The following is a 16361-nucleotide window of genomic DNA, read 5'->3' as shown; positions in this document are numbered from 1 at the left end:
TTTGGGGATCCAATTTGCAGCAATTTTTCTCATGTCCAAATTGACGTGAACTATATGATGAACGCGTTCGTATGAAATATTTAGTGCTTCAGATATCCGTTTTAGCCCAATTCGACGGTCTGACAAAATCATGTCATGAACTGCATCGATATTTTCGGGGTCTGATACAGAATTTGGCCTTCCCAGTCCAATTTTTCACGGTCGCATACGAAGGACATTGATCACCAAGGGTATTAAGCATATCTTCATAAGTCTGCTTATCTCTTAACCCTTTTAAATACAGGTACTTGATGATGGCTCGATACCCCAATTTTTCGATTTTCACAATTTCGGTATACATCATCTTTCTTTTAAATTATTGCGTAGCTCTGGTTTACTTTTTTGACCTCATACTTCACACTGACACTTCTAATGAGTTATTGTTCGTTGCTATGGTAACGCAATATTTTTTTTTGCATGGAACTGGTCTAGGCTAACTAGATATCAATACATCCTCGTAAGTAGTTGTATATCAGTAATATTAATACAAGTTCAAGATTCGCCTTCTGAGCATAACATGATCTCAGAAAAATCAGAAAATGTTCCAGAAAACACCAACAATGATTCTCTAACTCCGTTTAGACCAAAACTCTCTTAAAGAGTTCTTGTTCTTCGATCATCACTAATTGCAAGAGCCCGAACACCGCATGTTCCAAACATTTCTTTTTTTACGACACCATGATCTATAACGTAATCCTAATTAACTTGCAGCAATGCTTCCTGAATTGAATTACGATCGATTCAGCATTTTCAGTGAGGTTTCGGAAGATCTCGATGAATGAAATTATAGCGCTTCGTTTCTGATAGATGGCAAAGTTTGATCGTTAGATACGACGTGACGAAACAGAAGGTAGTGAAAGTGGGAAGAAATGAAATTTACGATCAGCCATAATCGCATCCGTCCAAGTCAATACTGAGAAGAAATGGGATAGTCCAGTGGACATTGGGAATTACCAATTCCATCTGATATATGGAGATCCTCCGAAAACAAATAAACTTGGGTGAAAGTGGGTTTGTTATTCACGGATGGTGGAAGAACAGCCGCCATCCTTCACGATGTTCACATTTTAATAAAAACTGAGCTCCGGTCAGTAGGCAAGTTTCTTTTTTGTTAGTGACATGGATACTTGAGATAAGTGAGTAAGATTGTTTGACGATTGTAGGTATGTGTCACGTCCATAATAATCTGTTCCACACAAGGTTTTCGCATTTTATGGGCGTATTACTAGCACCCACACCTTCAACTATTTTCTAGACAGACAATCTCATTTTTTATTCTTACATCGAAAATTTAGATACAGCGAGAATTCGAAAAAATCACAAAGTGCGTTACGGTATTTGACAGGTGAGATTTTGCATCGAAAGTATAGTGCTCAATAGCTTGTAACATATTGATTCCAAATTGGAAATGATTTTAGGTTCACTTAAGGCTCGCGTTTGAACTCATTGGTCATTTTATTCAAACAATTTATATACCTACCTTGTATTTTAGTGTACTATGGCATTCATATTCTGTGTTTCGAAGTAGTTTTTAGCTTATTGTATACCTACTGTTATTGAGTCGGTGTCGTTGATTTACTCATGATAGAAATGAGGCGCAATTCAGTTCAAAGCCGATCGGAAGAGTGGTGACGTATTGAGTCGGCTGTGGCTCAATGGACAGAACTGGGTTCGTTAGCAGTGGCATAGCGTAGACAATGGGTAAAGTAAAATGAGATTATTTAAAATTGCTTTAACTATTAACAGTCACAGTGCCGCAGTTATTTTCACGTATTAGTCGAGCTATTGGATGAGAATAGAATTACTTGAATTTATTGCCTAATTTTATGGTAGCTATGCCAATGCCTGCTAGTATGACGTATCGAGTGTCAAATCCACAGCCTTCTTTAACACTGTCAAAGATTATAGAGTCTATAATCAAAGAAGAACCTCTTTGCTTGAACCAAAGATTGTATGCTCTATAATATTTGCTTTGAACACTGTGTTAAGAGGGCTTTGGCAAAACCACGAGTACTTCCGATCTCGTATTGCGCGTCCTTACCTTTCTATATCTTCTTAGGCTAAGTAAGTATGTACTCAAGCTTAGTTCAAACGGTCAAACTTCATAATTTCATAGCCTACCTATGGATGACGTGACAAAGATCCAAAGTCTGCACACGAGGAATGTTTTGTCTGGAAGTTAGTAAGGGTTTTCTCTCCCAATATCTAAAACATAACGTTTGGAAGAGGGGTATTTCATTATCATTATCGAATCGGATAAATTATGTAAGAAATTGACGAAATTGTCACACTCATAAGAAGATTCCGAATAAGAATCTATCAAGATGCTTTATATTCCCTTTATTCACGTTATTCAATTATTTGTAAAGCAACATTGTTTTGAAAATTTTTCTTCTGATAAAAATGATGCAGCGAACTTAAATCGTAGAATCAGATATTGGGAACTGGTATTCGAATTTTCTCGAAAAATGTATTGGGTTTTCTCTCTCAAAATACTATCCAAAATATCTTTCGATTAATATGCGAGAGGTATTTGGCAAAAAAGAATATCAGGTCTCTTTTTCAAGTACCTACTATAATATAAAGCAATCTTTTTTTAAATGTTTTTCCGTGTTTGTATTCTCTCCGTATGTAAAATTTTTCGCTCATTCAAAATTCGACTAATTCAATTAACATTGTTATATATAGAGTAAGTAGTCGAAATTTTTTTCACACTATTCTGATTACAAATAATTAATTTCGTATTCACAATTAAAACATTTGAGAAGAAATTGTAGAGAGTGAAATTCGGTATAAATATGTATACTCCATACATTTCTCTTATAGATTCAAGAACGTTTATGAATTTCATCATTCTTAACTTGTATTTCCTCCTAAATTAGTTCCTCCGAATTAGGAACACATCTTTGAGAGATCCCATTTCTCGAATGCGGCTACAAAAAAACTACTTGCCAAATAATAAGAAGTAAATTTATGATTTACAATTGACGAGTTATTCACTATTTATTCATGTCACTTTCCTTCTAGGTCGGAATAATAATAACAAAATGGTATATGTTACAAGATGGGTAAGGTTTTCAAACACAGAAATATCAGAATTCCATATCCAACACCTACTCGTCGACGTTTTGAATTTCAAATATGATGAAAAGTCATAGGTTTTTCCATATATACTCCCAATTGTCGATTTTGAGAATTACTAATTAATTAGATTTCACCTATATGCGTTACGGTATTATGGAATTCGAAATACATAATAACGTTAAAACCTCATTGATACCCAATGATCTCATTAGTACCTGAAAAAACTGTAAATTAGAATGTGATGATAGCTGATATTCTTGAGGATGAATTTTGTGATTAGAATTTGAATCTTGTTAATCATTGGCAAGATTATAATTTAGTGGAAAAAAAATGAGGCACTGAAAAAAAATTTCCCAACAAGCTGTAACTCGAATATGAATGGTGGTACAGAAAATTGGCCGAGTTTTATTTTCTCCGAAACTCAGATTATCACTTTAAGGCTGCTCTTTTCAGTCGATTGAAGAAAAAAAGAAATAATGAGTATATTCCTGAAAATGTATTGAAGTTTTTTTCGATGAATTGTTTGTTGACTTGAATCGCAGCTTTGCTTGATAATATCAATGATCAATATGTCCAAATCTGCACTACTTATTCGATTTATGAAATATAATAAATCAATTTTCGCGTTTTCATCACAAAAAAAACATGATGCAGTATTGTACAAGCCTACCGATCAACAAGTGATAATTTGAGTATAGTTCTATTAATTTTTTCATTGCTTTCAGGGATTGTTGAGTAAGCATGCTCATTTTTTTGCTTGGATTCATCCTTGGCATAGGTAAGCGAAGGTTATAGTATTTAAAGTTTCAGTACTGAATGACCATGTAAAATGAACTCGATTGTCAGATACTCGCAATACTCGTTGTGATATGATTGTCTCAAGAAAGAAAATGGAAATTGGAACTAAGTTAGGTACCTACATGTATTGAGTTATAGGAAGCAAAAATGTCAAGAATATCATATTTTTTTATGTCTTATTTATTCGATTTTTGATTTCCCGTATAAGATGAAAAACAAATTTGCTAATGTACACAAGAACACAGCGGTCATTTGGTTACATATTGTTACATCCACGCAGGGAGAAAATTCGCAATTACTTTTTTTTTAATTCTATATACAATACAGGGTGTGTCTTTGACTCGTATAAATATTTTATCAGCAGATTATTGAGATCAAATGGAACACATTTTTTCTATACCATTTTCCAGAATTAAGTTTTCATTATGAGCAGTGCCAGTCCTGGAAAAACAAAAATTACCCTTAGAGTAACGAGCTGAATCTGTGACACTACAGATAATCTGTGGATCTTTTAAACGTAGTTGTATTCAGTCAAAGTACCCAATTTTTCATATTTCACAGATACTTTTTAATTTTTGAACTCCAAATTATTCGAAAAAGGCGCATTATACAAGAAAGTATGAAGAATACTTTTATTTTACAAAACGTTCAAATATTTATTAAATAGTGTCCAACTTAGTATCAACTTAGCACAAAAACTAAACCTCTCAAAAAGATAGTAATCGACTCATATGCTGTTACTGAGCATTTCCGAAAATTTGTTGACTGACCCTCTTTATAGTCCATGAATATTGATCATTGCTTTGGTTATTTTTTGAGTTTTTTCATTGTTTGCAGAAATACTGCAGGCTCTCTATCTCCAACCGAATCTGGTTCCCAACAGGCATAAGAGGGATATAGAAGCTGAGAACATAACCTTTACCTTCGAATGCAAAGGCAGAGCAATAGGATTTTACGCCGACGTCGAGCACAACTGCCACATTTTTCACATGTGCGATGAAGATGGTAGAAGAGTTCCACACATGTGTGCAAACGATACTAGCTTTAATCAGGAATATAGAATTTGTGACTGGGAATACAATTTCAACTGTTCTGAGGCACCAATGTGGTAAGTGGAAAAAATATTCGAAAGAAAAGTAGGCGGGTGGCTTTGGGTTTGTGGTTTATGCTAGGTAGAGATATGCAACCATACTTCATAACGTAACACCTATAGTAGGTATCTGGAAACAATAGCAGTCTCGATAATTACTGACGCATGAGTACTTATGCCTGTAAGAGGTGTTGAAATAAGATTCAGATTTGATGGAGGCCTGTTCAACCTCAGAGCAAAAACCCGCACAAAGTTTTTCACGGAACTTCAATATGCAGACGACTGAGCACTAATCTCTAGCAGGATCTACAGATAAACATATATACGAAGCTTTAGGCCTTAGACTCAATATTATAACAAAACCAAAATCCTGGTAAGTCCGGCAGAAAGCCTTCAAACAGATATCAGCCTGAACGATGATACTCTAGAAGAGGTCGAGCAGTTCAAATACTTGGGAAAAGTTTGTCTATGCTTGGGAAGCTTCATAAATGCTAGGGCTAACCTGGACACGGAAATTCACAGCCGTATCAATTCGGCATCACGGGCATTCTGGAAGCTAAAGGACAGAGTGTTTCAAAATCACGACCTCAATCTGAAGACCAAGACAGCTGTTTACAAAGCAGCAGTGGTCCTCCCAACGCTTCTTTACGGAAGCGAAAACTGGACGCCTTACAGCTATATATTAAACGGCTTGAACAAATGCAACAACGTCATCTGAGACAAATAATGCACAACAGATGGTTCAACAAAGTTTCAAATGGAGAAGTGGCCCGACTCAGATGGAGCGGCCACATTCTGAGGATGCAAGACACAAGACTCCCCAAAATAGCTCTGTACGGCGAATTCACAGAGGGAGCTCTGTGGAGGTGGAAGGATCTGTAGATCTCGGTTGGGTCTCTTCAGTCACAGAAGGTCACACAGTCGCAAGTAGCCTTAAGAAATTATAAGTTTGATCGCACCGATAATCTGGTTTTTGAGTATTTTTGTAGATTTATTCTCGGTAACGAGATTCAGCAATGAATGATTAACGAATCTGGTAACAACCAAAGACCTTTCTCTATGGTAATAACATTGCGTAGTTGTTGGCGACAATATGATATAACAGCACAACATCATCAGGCGAATTTTGGCGCAACCAACGTATACTGTGGTTATTGTTATCTGTGACTTCACACTTATTAATGACATTCATTGGCAGGTGGCAACTGTCACTTATATCTGATTTGTTCGATTATTGCGAGGAGAATAGGAAATAAGCTGCATTCCCTGCCAGCTATGGATCATGCTAATGCTTATGTTTTGATCAGTTACATGTTTGATTTCTTCGATTATTTTGTGTCGAAGTGCACTTCAGTCCGAGAATTGAATGAATTAATGCAGGGGTCTACACAGTTTCAGTGGTCAGTTCAAAAAGCGAGAAGATAATATCTTACGTCAGAAACCATTATTTTATATGCGGTTTTCATTATAATTCAATTCAATCAGTTCGTCATCTCGGAAAGCCAGAAATATTTTTATTCGTTAAACGGAGAAAAAATCAGGAAAATTTTCTCATTAAAGAACAAATGCTCATTCATATTATTCACTTTCCGAGGTGAAATGATTTTTTCAATGAATTTCCAGATAAAAAAATTACTCGAAAAGTCTCGTCATTGCCTGCAATTCGAAACCTTGCCGAAAGAAGACGTGCGTAATGTGCTGCCAACTTTTCGACGAAAGTGGAATCTATAGTAATATTCGCAACTTCTCCTGATCGTTCACCCCACATATTATGGTTGTCTTTCCCCCCTTACGGCTAATACGGATGGCGTAAAAGTCCCGTAGTATAAATTCATCCCAACGAAAGAGAATCGTTTATCAAAAAACGCAAAAATTCGCATAAAATCGTGATTTGAGCGTCCCTTAGCTTCAATGATTAGGTCCATAGACACAGTTCTCTGTTTTTATCTCTGTGTGGGCTGTGGCATAGGTATACATATGTTGTTGGTGTTAAGCTGGGTACAGACGCAGACGCAGCCGTCTTTAGCATTTTATTCTATATACCTGCAAACATTTTCTGCGAAAGCGTACGGGCATCCAAATTTGTGCTCATTGATAAGAATTTGAAAAAAATATGGTTAACTACTTTCATGCTTACTCAGAATAAGGAATTATTGATCAGTTTATGAAATATGGCTGTTTTATCCTTTATCCTCCCCTTAACAACTGTCTTCTTTTCCTTTTGATATCAATTTGATATGAGATATGACTAGTTCACAATGTTCACATGATTGAAATCTCATTGAGTGACCGCTTTTTTTATTTTAATTTGAAAAGATCTTGATGATTCATACCCTAGGTTTGAAGTGATCCTTTGAAATAACTTGAGTTATAGGTATGTAGGTAATCATGAAAACCTCAGTATTTTAAATTTTTTCAGGTATTACCTAAATGAATTGACCTACGCAACTGACAAACCATTTGAGGAGGATTATGATTATGGTGGAGAATAACTGCAGTTCGAATACATCCTTGTTCATGTAAAAATTGTAAATGTATATTTATTTTTTGAATTAAACGATTATGGGAAAATAGTATGCTCTCATTATTTCAAGGAATTTCAAAATTTCCAAACAAGGACAGCTTGTTATGAAAATATAACATGTGGTTAAAAATAGTTTTTTTCCTCATTTCATCTACACAACCTACCTATAAATCACATTCAATAATTCTTTTAAACATACACATTAGCAGGAGATAACCATTCGTAGTTTATAGCAGAACTTTTTCATGTACTCTGAGGTCGTAGGTACATCATTATTTTATAGCTGCACTTTTTTGAGAATCGTACAATTTTATACACGGCACATTGTTTTTTTTTATGTAAGAAATTGACGAAATTGTCACACTCATAAGAAGATTCCGAATAAGAATCTATCAAGATGCTTTATATTCCCTTTATTCACGTTATTCAATTATTTGTAAAGCAACATTGTTTTGAAAATTTTTCTTCTGATAAAAATGATGCAGCGAACTTAAATCGTAGAATCAGATATTGGGAACTGGTATTCGAATTTTCTCGAAAAATGTATTGGGTTTTCTCTCTCAAAATACTATCCAAAATATCTTTCGATTAATATGCGAGAGGTATTTGGCAAAAAAGAATATCAGGTCTCTTTTTCAAGTACCTACTATAATATAAAGCAATCTTTTTTTAAATGTTTTTCCGTGTTTGTATTCTCTCCGTATGTAAAATTTTTCGCTCATTCAAAATTCGACTAATTCAATTAACATTGTTATATATAGAGTAAGTAGTCGAAATTTTTTTCACACTATTCTGATTACAAATAATTAATTTCGTATTCACAATTAAAACATTTGAGAAGAAATTGTAGAGAGTGAAATTCGGTATAAATATGTATACTCCATACATTTCTCTTATAGATTCAAGAACGTTTATGAATTTCATCATTCTTAACTTGTATTTCCTCCTAAATTAGTTCCTCCGAATTAGGAACACATCTTTGAGAGATCCCATTTCTCGAATGCGGCTACAAAAAAACTACTTGCCAAATAATAAGAAGTAAATTTATGATTTACAATTGACGAGTTATTCACTATTTATTCATGTCACTTTCCTTCTAGGTCGGAATAATAATAACAAAATGGTATATGTTACAAGATGGGTAAGGTTTTCAAACACAGAAATATCAGAATTCCATATCCAACACCTACTCGTCGACGTTTTGAATTTCAAATATGATGAAAAGTCATAGGTTTTTCCATATATACTCCCAATTGTCGATTTTGAGAATTACTAATTAATTAGATTTCACCTATATGCGTTACGGTATTATGGAATTCGAAATACATAATAACGTTAAAACCTCATTGATACCCAATGATCTCATTAGTACCTGAAAAAACTGTAAATTAGAATGTGATGATAGCTGATATTCTTGAGGATGAATTTTGTGATTAGAATTTGAATCTTGTTAATCATTGGCAAGATTATAATTTAGTGGAAAAAAAATGAGGCACTGAAAAAAAATTTCCCAACAAGCTGTAACTCGAATATGAATGGTGGTACAGAAAATTGGCCGAGTTTTATTTTCTCCGAAACTCAGATTATCACTTTAAGGCTGCTCTTTTCAGTCGATTGAAGAAAAAAAGAAATAATGAGTATATTCCTGAAAATGTATTGAAGTTTTTTTCGATGAATTGTTTGTTGACTTGAATCGCAGCTTTGCTTGATAATATCAATGATCAATATGTCCAAATCTGCACTACTTATTCGATTTATGAAATATAATAAATCAATTTTCGCGTTTTCATCACAAAAAAAACATGATGCAGTATTGTACAAGCCTACCGATCAACAAGTGATAATTTGAGTATAGTTCTATTAATTTTTTCATTGCTTTCAGGGATTGTTGAGTAAGCATGCTCATTTTTTTGCTTGGATTCATCCTTGGCATAGGTAAGCGAAGGTTATAGTATTTAAAGTTTCAGTACTGAATGACCATGTAAAATGAACTCGATTGTCAGATACTCGCAATACTCGTTGTGATATGATTGTCTCAAGAAAGAAAATGGAAATTGGAACTAAGTTAGGTACCTACATGTATTGAGTTATAGGAAGCAAAAATGTCAAGAATATCATATTTTTTTATGTCTTATTTATTCGATTTTTGATTTCCCGTATAAGATGAAAAACAAATTTGCTAATGTACACAAGAACACAGCGGTCATTTGGTTACATATTGTTACATCCACGCAGGGAGAAAATTCGCAATTACTTTTTTTTTAATTCTATATACAATACAGGGTGTGTCTTTGACTCGTATAAATATTTTATCAGCAGATTATTGAGATCAAATGGAACACATTTTTTCTATACCATTTTCCAGAATTAAGTTTTCATTATGAGCAGTGCCAGTCCTGGAAAAACAAAAATTACCCTTAGAGTAACGAGCTGAATCTGTGACACTACAGATAATCTGTGGATCTTTTAAACGTAGTTGTATTCAGTCAAAGTACCCAATTTTTCATATTTCACAGATACTTTTTAATTTTTGAACTCCAAATTATTCGAAAAAGGCGCATTATACAAGAAAGTATGAAGAATACTTTTATTTTACAAAACGTTCAAATATTTATTAAATAGTGTCCAACTTAGTATCAACTTAGCACAAAAACTAAACCTCTCAAAAAGATAGTAATCGACTCATATGCTGTTACTGAGCATTTCCGAAAATTTGTTGACTGACCCTCTTTATAGTCCATGAATATTGATCATTGCTTTGGTTATTTTTTGAGTTTTTTCATTGTTTGCAGAAATACTGCAGGCTCTCTATCTCCAACCGAATCTGGTTCCCAACAGGCATAAGAGGGATATAGAAGCTGAGAACATAACCTTTACCTTCGAATGCAAAGGCAGAGCAATAGGATTTTACGCCGACGTCGAGCACAACTGCCACATTTTTCACATGTGCGATGAAGATGGTAGAAGAGTTCCACACATGTGTGCAAACGATACTAGCTTTAATCAGGAATATAGAATTTGTGACTGGGAATACAATTTCAACTGTTCTGAGGCACCAATGTGGTAAGTGGAAAAAATATTCGAAAGAAAAGTAGGCGGGTGGCTTTGGGTTTGTGGTTTATGCTAGGTAGAGATATGCAACCATACTTCATAACGTAACACCTATAGTAGGTATCTGGAAACAATAGCAGTCTCGATAATTACTGACGCATGAGTACTTATGCCTGTAAGAGGTGTTGAAATAAGATTCAGATTTGATGGAGGCCTGTTCAACCTCAGAGCAAAAACCCGCACAAAGTTTTTCACGGAACTTCAATATGCAGACGACTGAGCACTAATCTCTAGCAGGATCTACAGATAAACATATATACGAAGCTTTAGGCCTTAGACTCAATATTATAACAAAACCAAAATCCTGGTAAGTCCGGCAGAAAGCCTTCAAACAGATATCAGCCTGAACGATGATACTCTAGAAGAGGTCGAGCAGTTCAAATACTTGGGAAAAGTTTGTCTATGCTTGGGAAGCTTCATAAATGCTAGGGCTAACCTGGACACGGAAATTCACAGCCGTATCAATTCGGCATCACGGGCATTCTGGAAGCTAAAGGACAGAGTGTTTCAAAATCACGACCTCAATCTGAAGACCAAGACAGCTGTTTACAAAGCAGCAGTGGTCCTCCCAACGCTTCTTTACGGAAGCGAAAACTGGACGCCTTACAGCTATATATTAAACGGCTTGAACAAATGCAACAACGTCATCTGAGACAAATAATGCACAACAGATGGTTCAACAAAGTTTCAAATGGAGAAGTGGCCCGACTCAGATGGAGCGGCCACATTCTGAGGATGCAAGACACAAGACTCCCCAAAATAGCTCTGTACGGCGAATTCACAGAGGGAGCTCTGTGGAGGTGGAAGGATCTGTAGATCTCGGTTGGGTCTCTTCAGTCACAGAAGGTCACACAGTCGCAAGTAGCCTTAAGAAATTATAAGTTTGATCGCACCGATAATCTGGTTTTTGAGTATTTTTGTAGATTTATTCTCGGTAACGAGATTCAGCAATGAATGATTAACGAATCTGGTAACAACCAAAGACCTTTCTCTATGGTAATAACATTGCGTAGTTGTTGGCGACAATATGATATAACAGCACAACATCATCAGGCGAATTTTGGCGCAACCAACGTATACTGTGGTTATTGTTATCTGTGACTTCACACTTATTAATGACATTCATTGGCAGGTGGCAACTGTCACTTATATCTGATTTGTTCGATTATTGCGAGGAGAATAGGAAATAAGCTGCATTCCCTGCCAGCTATGGATCATGCTAATGCTTATGTTTTGATCAGTTACATGTTTGATTTCTTCGATTATTTTGTGTCGAAGTGCACTTCAGTCCGAGAATTGAATGAATTAATGCAGGGGTCTACACAGTTTCAGTGGTCAGTTCAAAAAGCGAGAAGATAATATCTTACGTCAGAAACCATTATTTTATATGCGGTTTTCATTATAATTCAATTCAATCAGTTCGTCATCTCGGAAAGCCAGAAATATTTTTATTCGTTAAACGGAGAAAAAATCAGGAAAATTTTCTCATTAAAGAACAAATGCTCATTCATATTATTCACTTTCCGAGGTGAAATGATTTTTTCAATGAATTTCCAGATAAAAAAATTACTCGAAAAGTCTCGTCATTGCCTGCAATTCGAAACCTTGCCGAAAGAAGACGTGCGTAATGTGCTGCCAACTTTTCGACGAAAGTGGAATCTATAGTAATATTCGCAACTTCTCCTGATCGTTCACCCCACATATTATGGTTGTCTTTCCCCCCTTACGGCTAATACGGATGGCGTAAAAGTCCCGTAGTATAAATTCATCCCAACGAAAGAGAATCGTTTATCAAAAAACGCAAAAATTCGCATAAAATCGTGATTTGAGCGTCCCTTAGCTTCAATGATTAGGTCCATAGACACAGTTCTCTGTTTTTATCTCTGTGTGGGCTGTGGCATAGGTATACATATGTTGTTGGTGTTAAGCTGGGTACAGACGCAGACGCAGCCGTCTTTAGCATTTTATTCTATATACCTGCAAACATTTTCTGCGAAAGCGTACGGGCATCCAAATTTGTGCTCATTGATAAGAATTTGAAAAAAATATGGTTAACTACTTTCATGCTTACTCAGAATAAGGAATTATTGATCAGTTTATGAAATATGGCTGTTTTATCCTTTATCCTCCCCTTAACAACTGTCTTCTTTTCCTTTTGATATCAATTTGATATGAGATATGACTAGTTCACAATGTTCACATGATTGAAATCTCATTGAGTGACCGCTTTTTTTATTTTAATTTGAAAAGATCTTGATGATTCATACCCTAGGTTTGAAGTGATCCTTTGAAATAACTTGAGTTATAGGTATGTAGGTAATCATGAAAACCTCAGTATTTTAAATTTTTTCAGGTATTACCTAAATGAATTGACCTACGCAACTGACAAACCATTTGAGGAGGATTATGATTATGGTGGAGAATAACTGCAGTTCGAATACATCCTTGTTCATGTAAAAATTGTAAATGTATATTTATTTTTTGAATTAAACGATTATGGGAAAATAGTATGCTCTCATTATTTCAAGGAATTTCAAAATTTCCAAACAAGGACAGCTTGTTATGAAAATATAACATGTGGTTAAAAATAGTTTTTTTCCTCATTTCATCTACACAACCTACCTATAAATCACATTCAATAATTCTTTTAAACATACACATTAGCAGGAGATAACCATTCGTAGTTTATAGCAGAACTTTTTCATGTACTCTGAGGTCGTAGGTACATCATTATTTTATAGCTGCACTTTTTTGAGAATCGTACAATTTTATACACGGCACATTGTTTTTTTTTATGCAAAGTGAGTTTTTACTCACTTTAAGCAAGAGACAAATTTCATCTGCGTAATTTACTAATTTGTAGAAAATTGCCTGAACAATACTACGGATGAGAGGTAGTTGACCTTTTGTTCCTGGATATGATTTGGCCTCTGATGAGGTTTTTTGATCAACCTTCTTCTTGACTTGTTCAAAGCTTCAATTCTTCCGACGCGACGTAATGATTCTTGATGCGTTATCTTCAGTTTTTATGTATCCCCATAAAAAATCTAGCGGTGTTAAATCAGGAGATCGGGTAGGCCTTTCGATGGGTTCTTGTATCTACCGATCCATCTAACGTACACCATTGAAAAAATTCCTCACTGAATTGTGGTGGTGCCCCTACCACCTATCTTGATAAGACAAGTCCATTCCTATAATAAAAAAAGTTGATAAAAAAACAGTCAATGAGTCAACAAATCCATATCTGGGACAAAAAGATATGGTTGCCATTCAGGTCTCAATTATGAATGAGAAGTTGCGTAGTACATAAAAATGATATGTTCGAGTATTTTTTACGATTTTTTTATGAAAAACCCCTCAATTATGAATGAGAAGTTGCGTAGTAAATAAAAATGATATGTTCGAGTATTTTTTACGATTTTTTTATGTGGCTTAATTATCGACACGACTGCCTTATAATCATTCACGTCTCGAAAAATGCTTCATAACGAAAAGACAGGTGTGCTTCAAAAAAGATAAAAACCACCTAAAAAATTGATTTTTGATTAGTTATAACATCGACAGTCGCAAGTAGCCCTGAGAAATTATAAGTTTGATCGCACCGATAGTTTTGTTTTGAGTCTCTTTGTTTGTAGATTTATTCTCGTTAACGGGATACAGCAATATTGAAAAATCAACCATCAGTATGGTGGTATTTTTACCGGCTATCCAAATATTCCATTAGAAAAACAACTGTATATGGGGCATATGGGCATGAAGAGTTATACGGAAAAACCATTTTTCGAAAAAAAGATAATTTCTGTCTATTCGACTGAAATTAAAAATAAAATGATTCGAAGACAATTTCTGATTATGTTTTCTGTCAACTTACGGTTTTCCTGAAAAACACAAAATTTTTCTTAGGCAATGACAATTGCCTTACATCATGCATCGAACAATGGTTAAACGAATTTTTCCGAATATCGATTTTCTCAAGGTAATTTTGAAATAATTTGTTTGAAATAAATATAAAACCACCATTATACTTAAATATTCGAATTAATACTTGAGCATTCAGAAGATATATTATACAAAACATTTCTTAGTATATGGCGCATGAACAATTTTGGCGGTTTCTGTTAATCGGAAATTGGAATGAATAAGATGGTCAGAAATTTTCTTCATAATATACATTATTATTTTTATAATAGATACTATTTACTCAATTATATTTTTCAACAATCTCCAAATGATGATTAGAAAAAATGATAATCTTGATACCTATCTACTTTGCTCATATATCCTTCAAATGAACTCACAATGCTCAATAGAAAATCATACATCAATTAACATTCAATGGCGACCACTGACAATTTCTAGGAATTGAATTATACAATATAGAATAGAACAAATTCGCAAATGCATCAGTAAAAATGCTGATTCAATATTGTGTAATATCCAGAAAAATAATCCCCATTTAACGACCATTTTTCGAAGAAACAGAAAGACGTTTGTTCAGCTCAATCCATAATCCATATCCTAGTGACGCTTAATTGCCTCATAAAAATTTATCTTCTCGTTTTGTATCGAATGATTCGTGATTACCATCACGAATACCTTGCAAGATGATTTTAACTCAAACCTTGCTAAACGAGCGAAACAATATTTCTCACTCTACAGTAACGGACTTTGAATTTACCCCACTGAAAAATACCTCCTATTCATTGCCGGTTTGAGGTTCTTCCGGGCCCTGGGCGCAGAAGAACTATGGGCCCCCGTAGCATTTCTTGAATTCATTAGCATATCATGAATCAACAATATTTTTTTGTTCAACTTTCAATGTAAAAATGAAAATGGGAGAGAAAATACCTTTTTCTCTGAAAAATTAAGAAAAAAATGAAGGTTCTAAAATATATAACAAAAAAATCATATTCCTCAACATGGAAGGTACATATATTATAATATAATCATCAGACGTGGAAAACCACTTTTTCAAAAGTTCTGGGCTAGTCGATAAAAAGCATTTTGTGAAATATCTTGAGAACCGTGCAGACAAAAAATTATAGCTTCAACAGCACAAACGTAAAACAATTCAGTACAAAAAATATCGAAAGCTATTGTCCTTCCACAAATCGTCTACAGTTTCTCACTAACAATTTAAATATGAAAATAAAATAAGTTTTCAACATGTTGTTCCTTTTCAGGAATTCTGGAATTGATATTTTGATATCAGAAAAAACTGCGCGAAATTAAAATGGATTTTGAAAAATGAAAATGTACAGCTGTACAGCATTCGGTGACGTTTGTAAAAAAGTTTGAAACTCTCGTGGAGAACCTTCTTCTGGTATAATGAAATTAAAAATTCATAGACTGAAATTCTTACCTAGATAAACGCATAAGCTGAAGTACGAAGGGATTTTCATCTCGTCTGCTATTGGTATTGCACTCTCGTCTGAAGAACTTACAAGGCTCAGAGTTAACCTCAATCAGGCTATGTCTGGTCAAATTCACAGACAAAGCCTAGGAGAGGCTATCTCTCTAACCTTTTCCTAGTGAATTCTAACTTCAAAGACAGTTTTAAAACGTTTCATGGTTGCGGGGCATTGTTTTTATTTATGAAGATCTAAAATATTGATGATTTTCATCTAATCGTTTGTTAAAGAAACCCAATCATGTTTTAAATCAAAAATGTTTTTCATTGAATCAGATTTCAACAATACAAAATAACAATAAAAG

General features: G+C 34.5%; 3 protein-coding genes across 6 annotated transcripts in view; 2 read left to right on the top strand and 1 right to left on the bottom strand.

The window, feature by feature from the left end:
* Positions 1-16049, bottom strand: part of LOC123308130 — a 37517-nt gene extending 21468 nt beyond the window's left edge. The window contains exon 1 of the mRNA XM_044890678.1: positions 14911-16049. The gene's annotated coding sequence lies outside the window, so the exon portion shown is untranslated. The remainder of the gene's footprint in view (positions 1-14910) is intronic.
* Positions 796-7584, top strand: LOC123308131. Of its 4 annotated transcripts, none has more exons than XM_044890681.1 (4): positions 796-1134; positions 3849-3901; positions 4759-5029; positions 7431-7584. In XM_044890681.1, exons 2-4 carry the CDS (start codon positions 3865-3867, stop codon positions 7501-7503), a joined length of 381 nt encoding a protein of 126 aa, XP_044746616.1. In that variant the 5' UTR covers positions 796-1134; positions 3849-3864; the 3' UTR covers positions 7504-7584. The 4 variants fall into 4 exon arrangements, with proteins under 4 accessions (XP_044746616.1, XP_044746615.1, XP_044746614.1 ...); XM_044890680.1 differs by having other exon boundaries at positions 797-1202; XM_044890679.1 differs by having other exon boundaries at positions 802-1175.
* Positions 9324-13153, top strand: LOC123308134. Its single transcript, XM_044890683.1, has 3 exons — positions 9324-9470; positions 10328-10598; positions 13000-13153. Exons 1-3 carry the CDS (start codon positions 9434-9436, stop codon positions 13070-13072), a joined length of 381 nt encoding a protein of 126 aa, XP_044746618.1. The 5' UTR covers positions 9324-9433; the 3' UTR covers positions 13073-13153.
* Positions 16050-16361: the final 312 nt, after the last annotated feature.

The sequence above is a fragment of the Coccinella septempunctata genome, chromosome 2 (genome assembly GCF_907165205.1).
Source record: "Coccinella septempunctata chromosome 2, icCocSept1.1, whole genome shotgun sequence".
Classification (NCBI taxonomy): Eukaryota; Metazoa; Arthropoda; class Insecta; order Coleoptera; family Coccinellidae; genus Coccinella; species Coccinella septempunctata.
This window is presented reverse-complemented; position numbering and strand designations above follow the sequence as displayed.

Bases quoted from the DNA above. Each gene is read 5' to 3' on its own strand.
- LOC123308131 (XM_044890681.1), top strand. From the start codon at position 3,865: ATGCTCATTTTTTTGCTTGGATTCATCCTTGGCATAG. The intron at 3,902-4,758 runs GTAAGCGAAGGT...CATTGTTTGCAG, and splicing joins TGGATTCATCCTTGGCATAG to AAATACTGCAGGCTCTCTAT. The intron at 5,030-7,430 runs GTAAGTGGAAAA...AAATTTTTTCAG, and splicing joins TGTTCTGAGGCACCAATGTG to GTATTACCTAAATGAATTGA.
- LOC123308134 (XM_044890683.1), top strand. From the start codon at position 9,434: ATGCTCATTTTTTTGCTTGGATTCATCCTTGGCATAG. The intron at 9,471-10,327 runs GTAAGCGAAGGT...CATTGTTTGCAG, and splicing joins TGGATTCATCCTTGGCATAG to AAATACTGCAGGCTCTCTAT. The intron at 10,599-12,999 runs GTAAGTGGAAAA...AAATTTTTTCAG, and splicing joins TGTTCTGAGGCACCAATGTG to GTATTACCTAAATGAATTGA.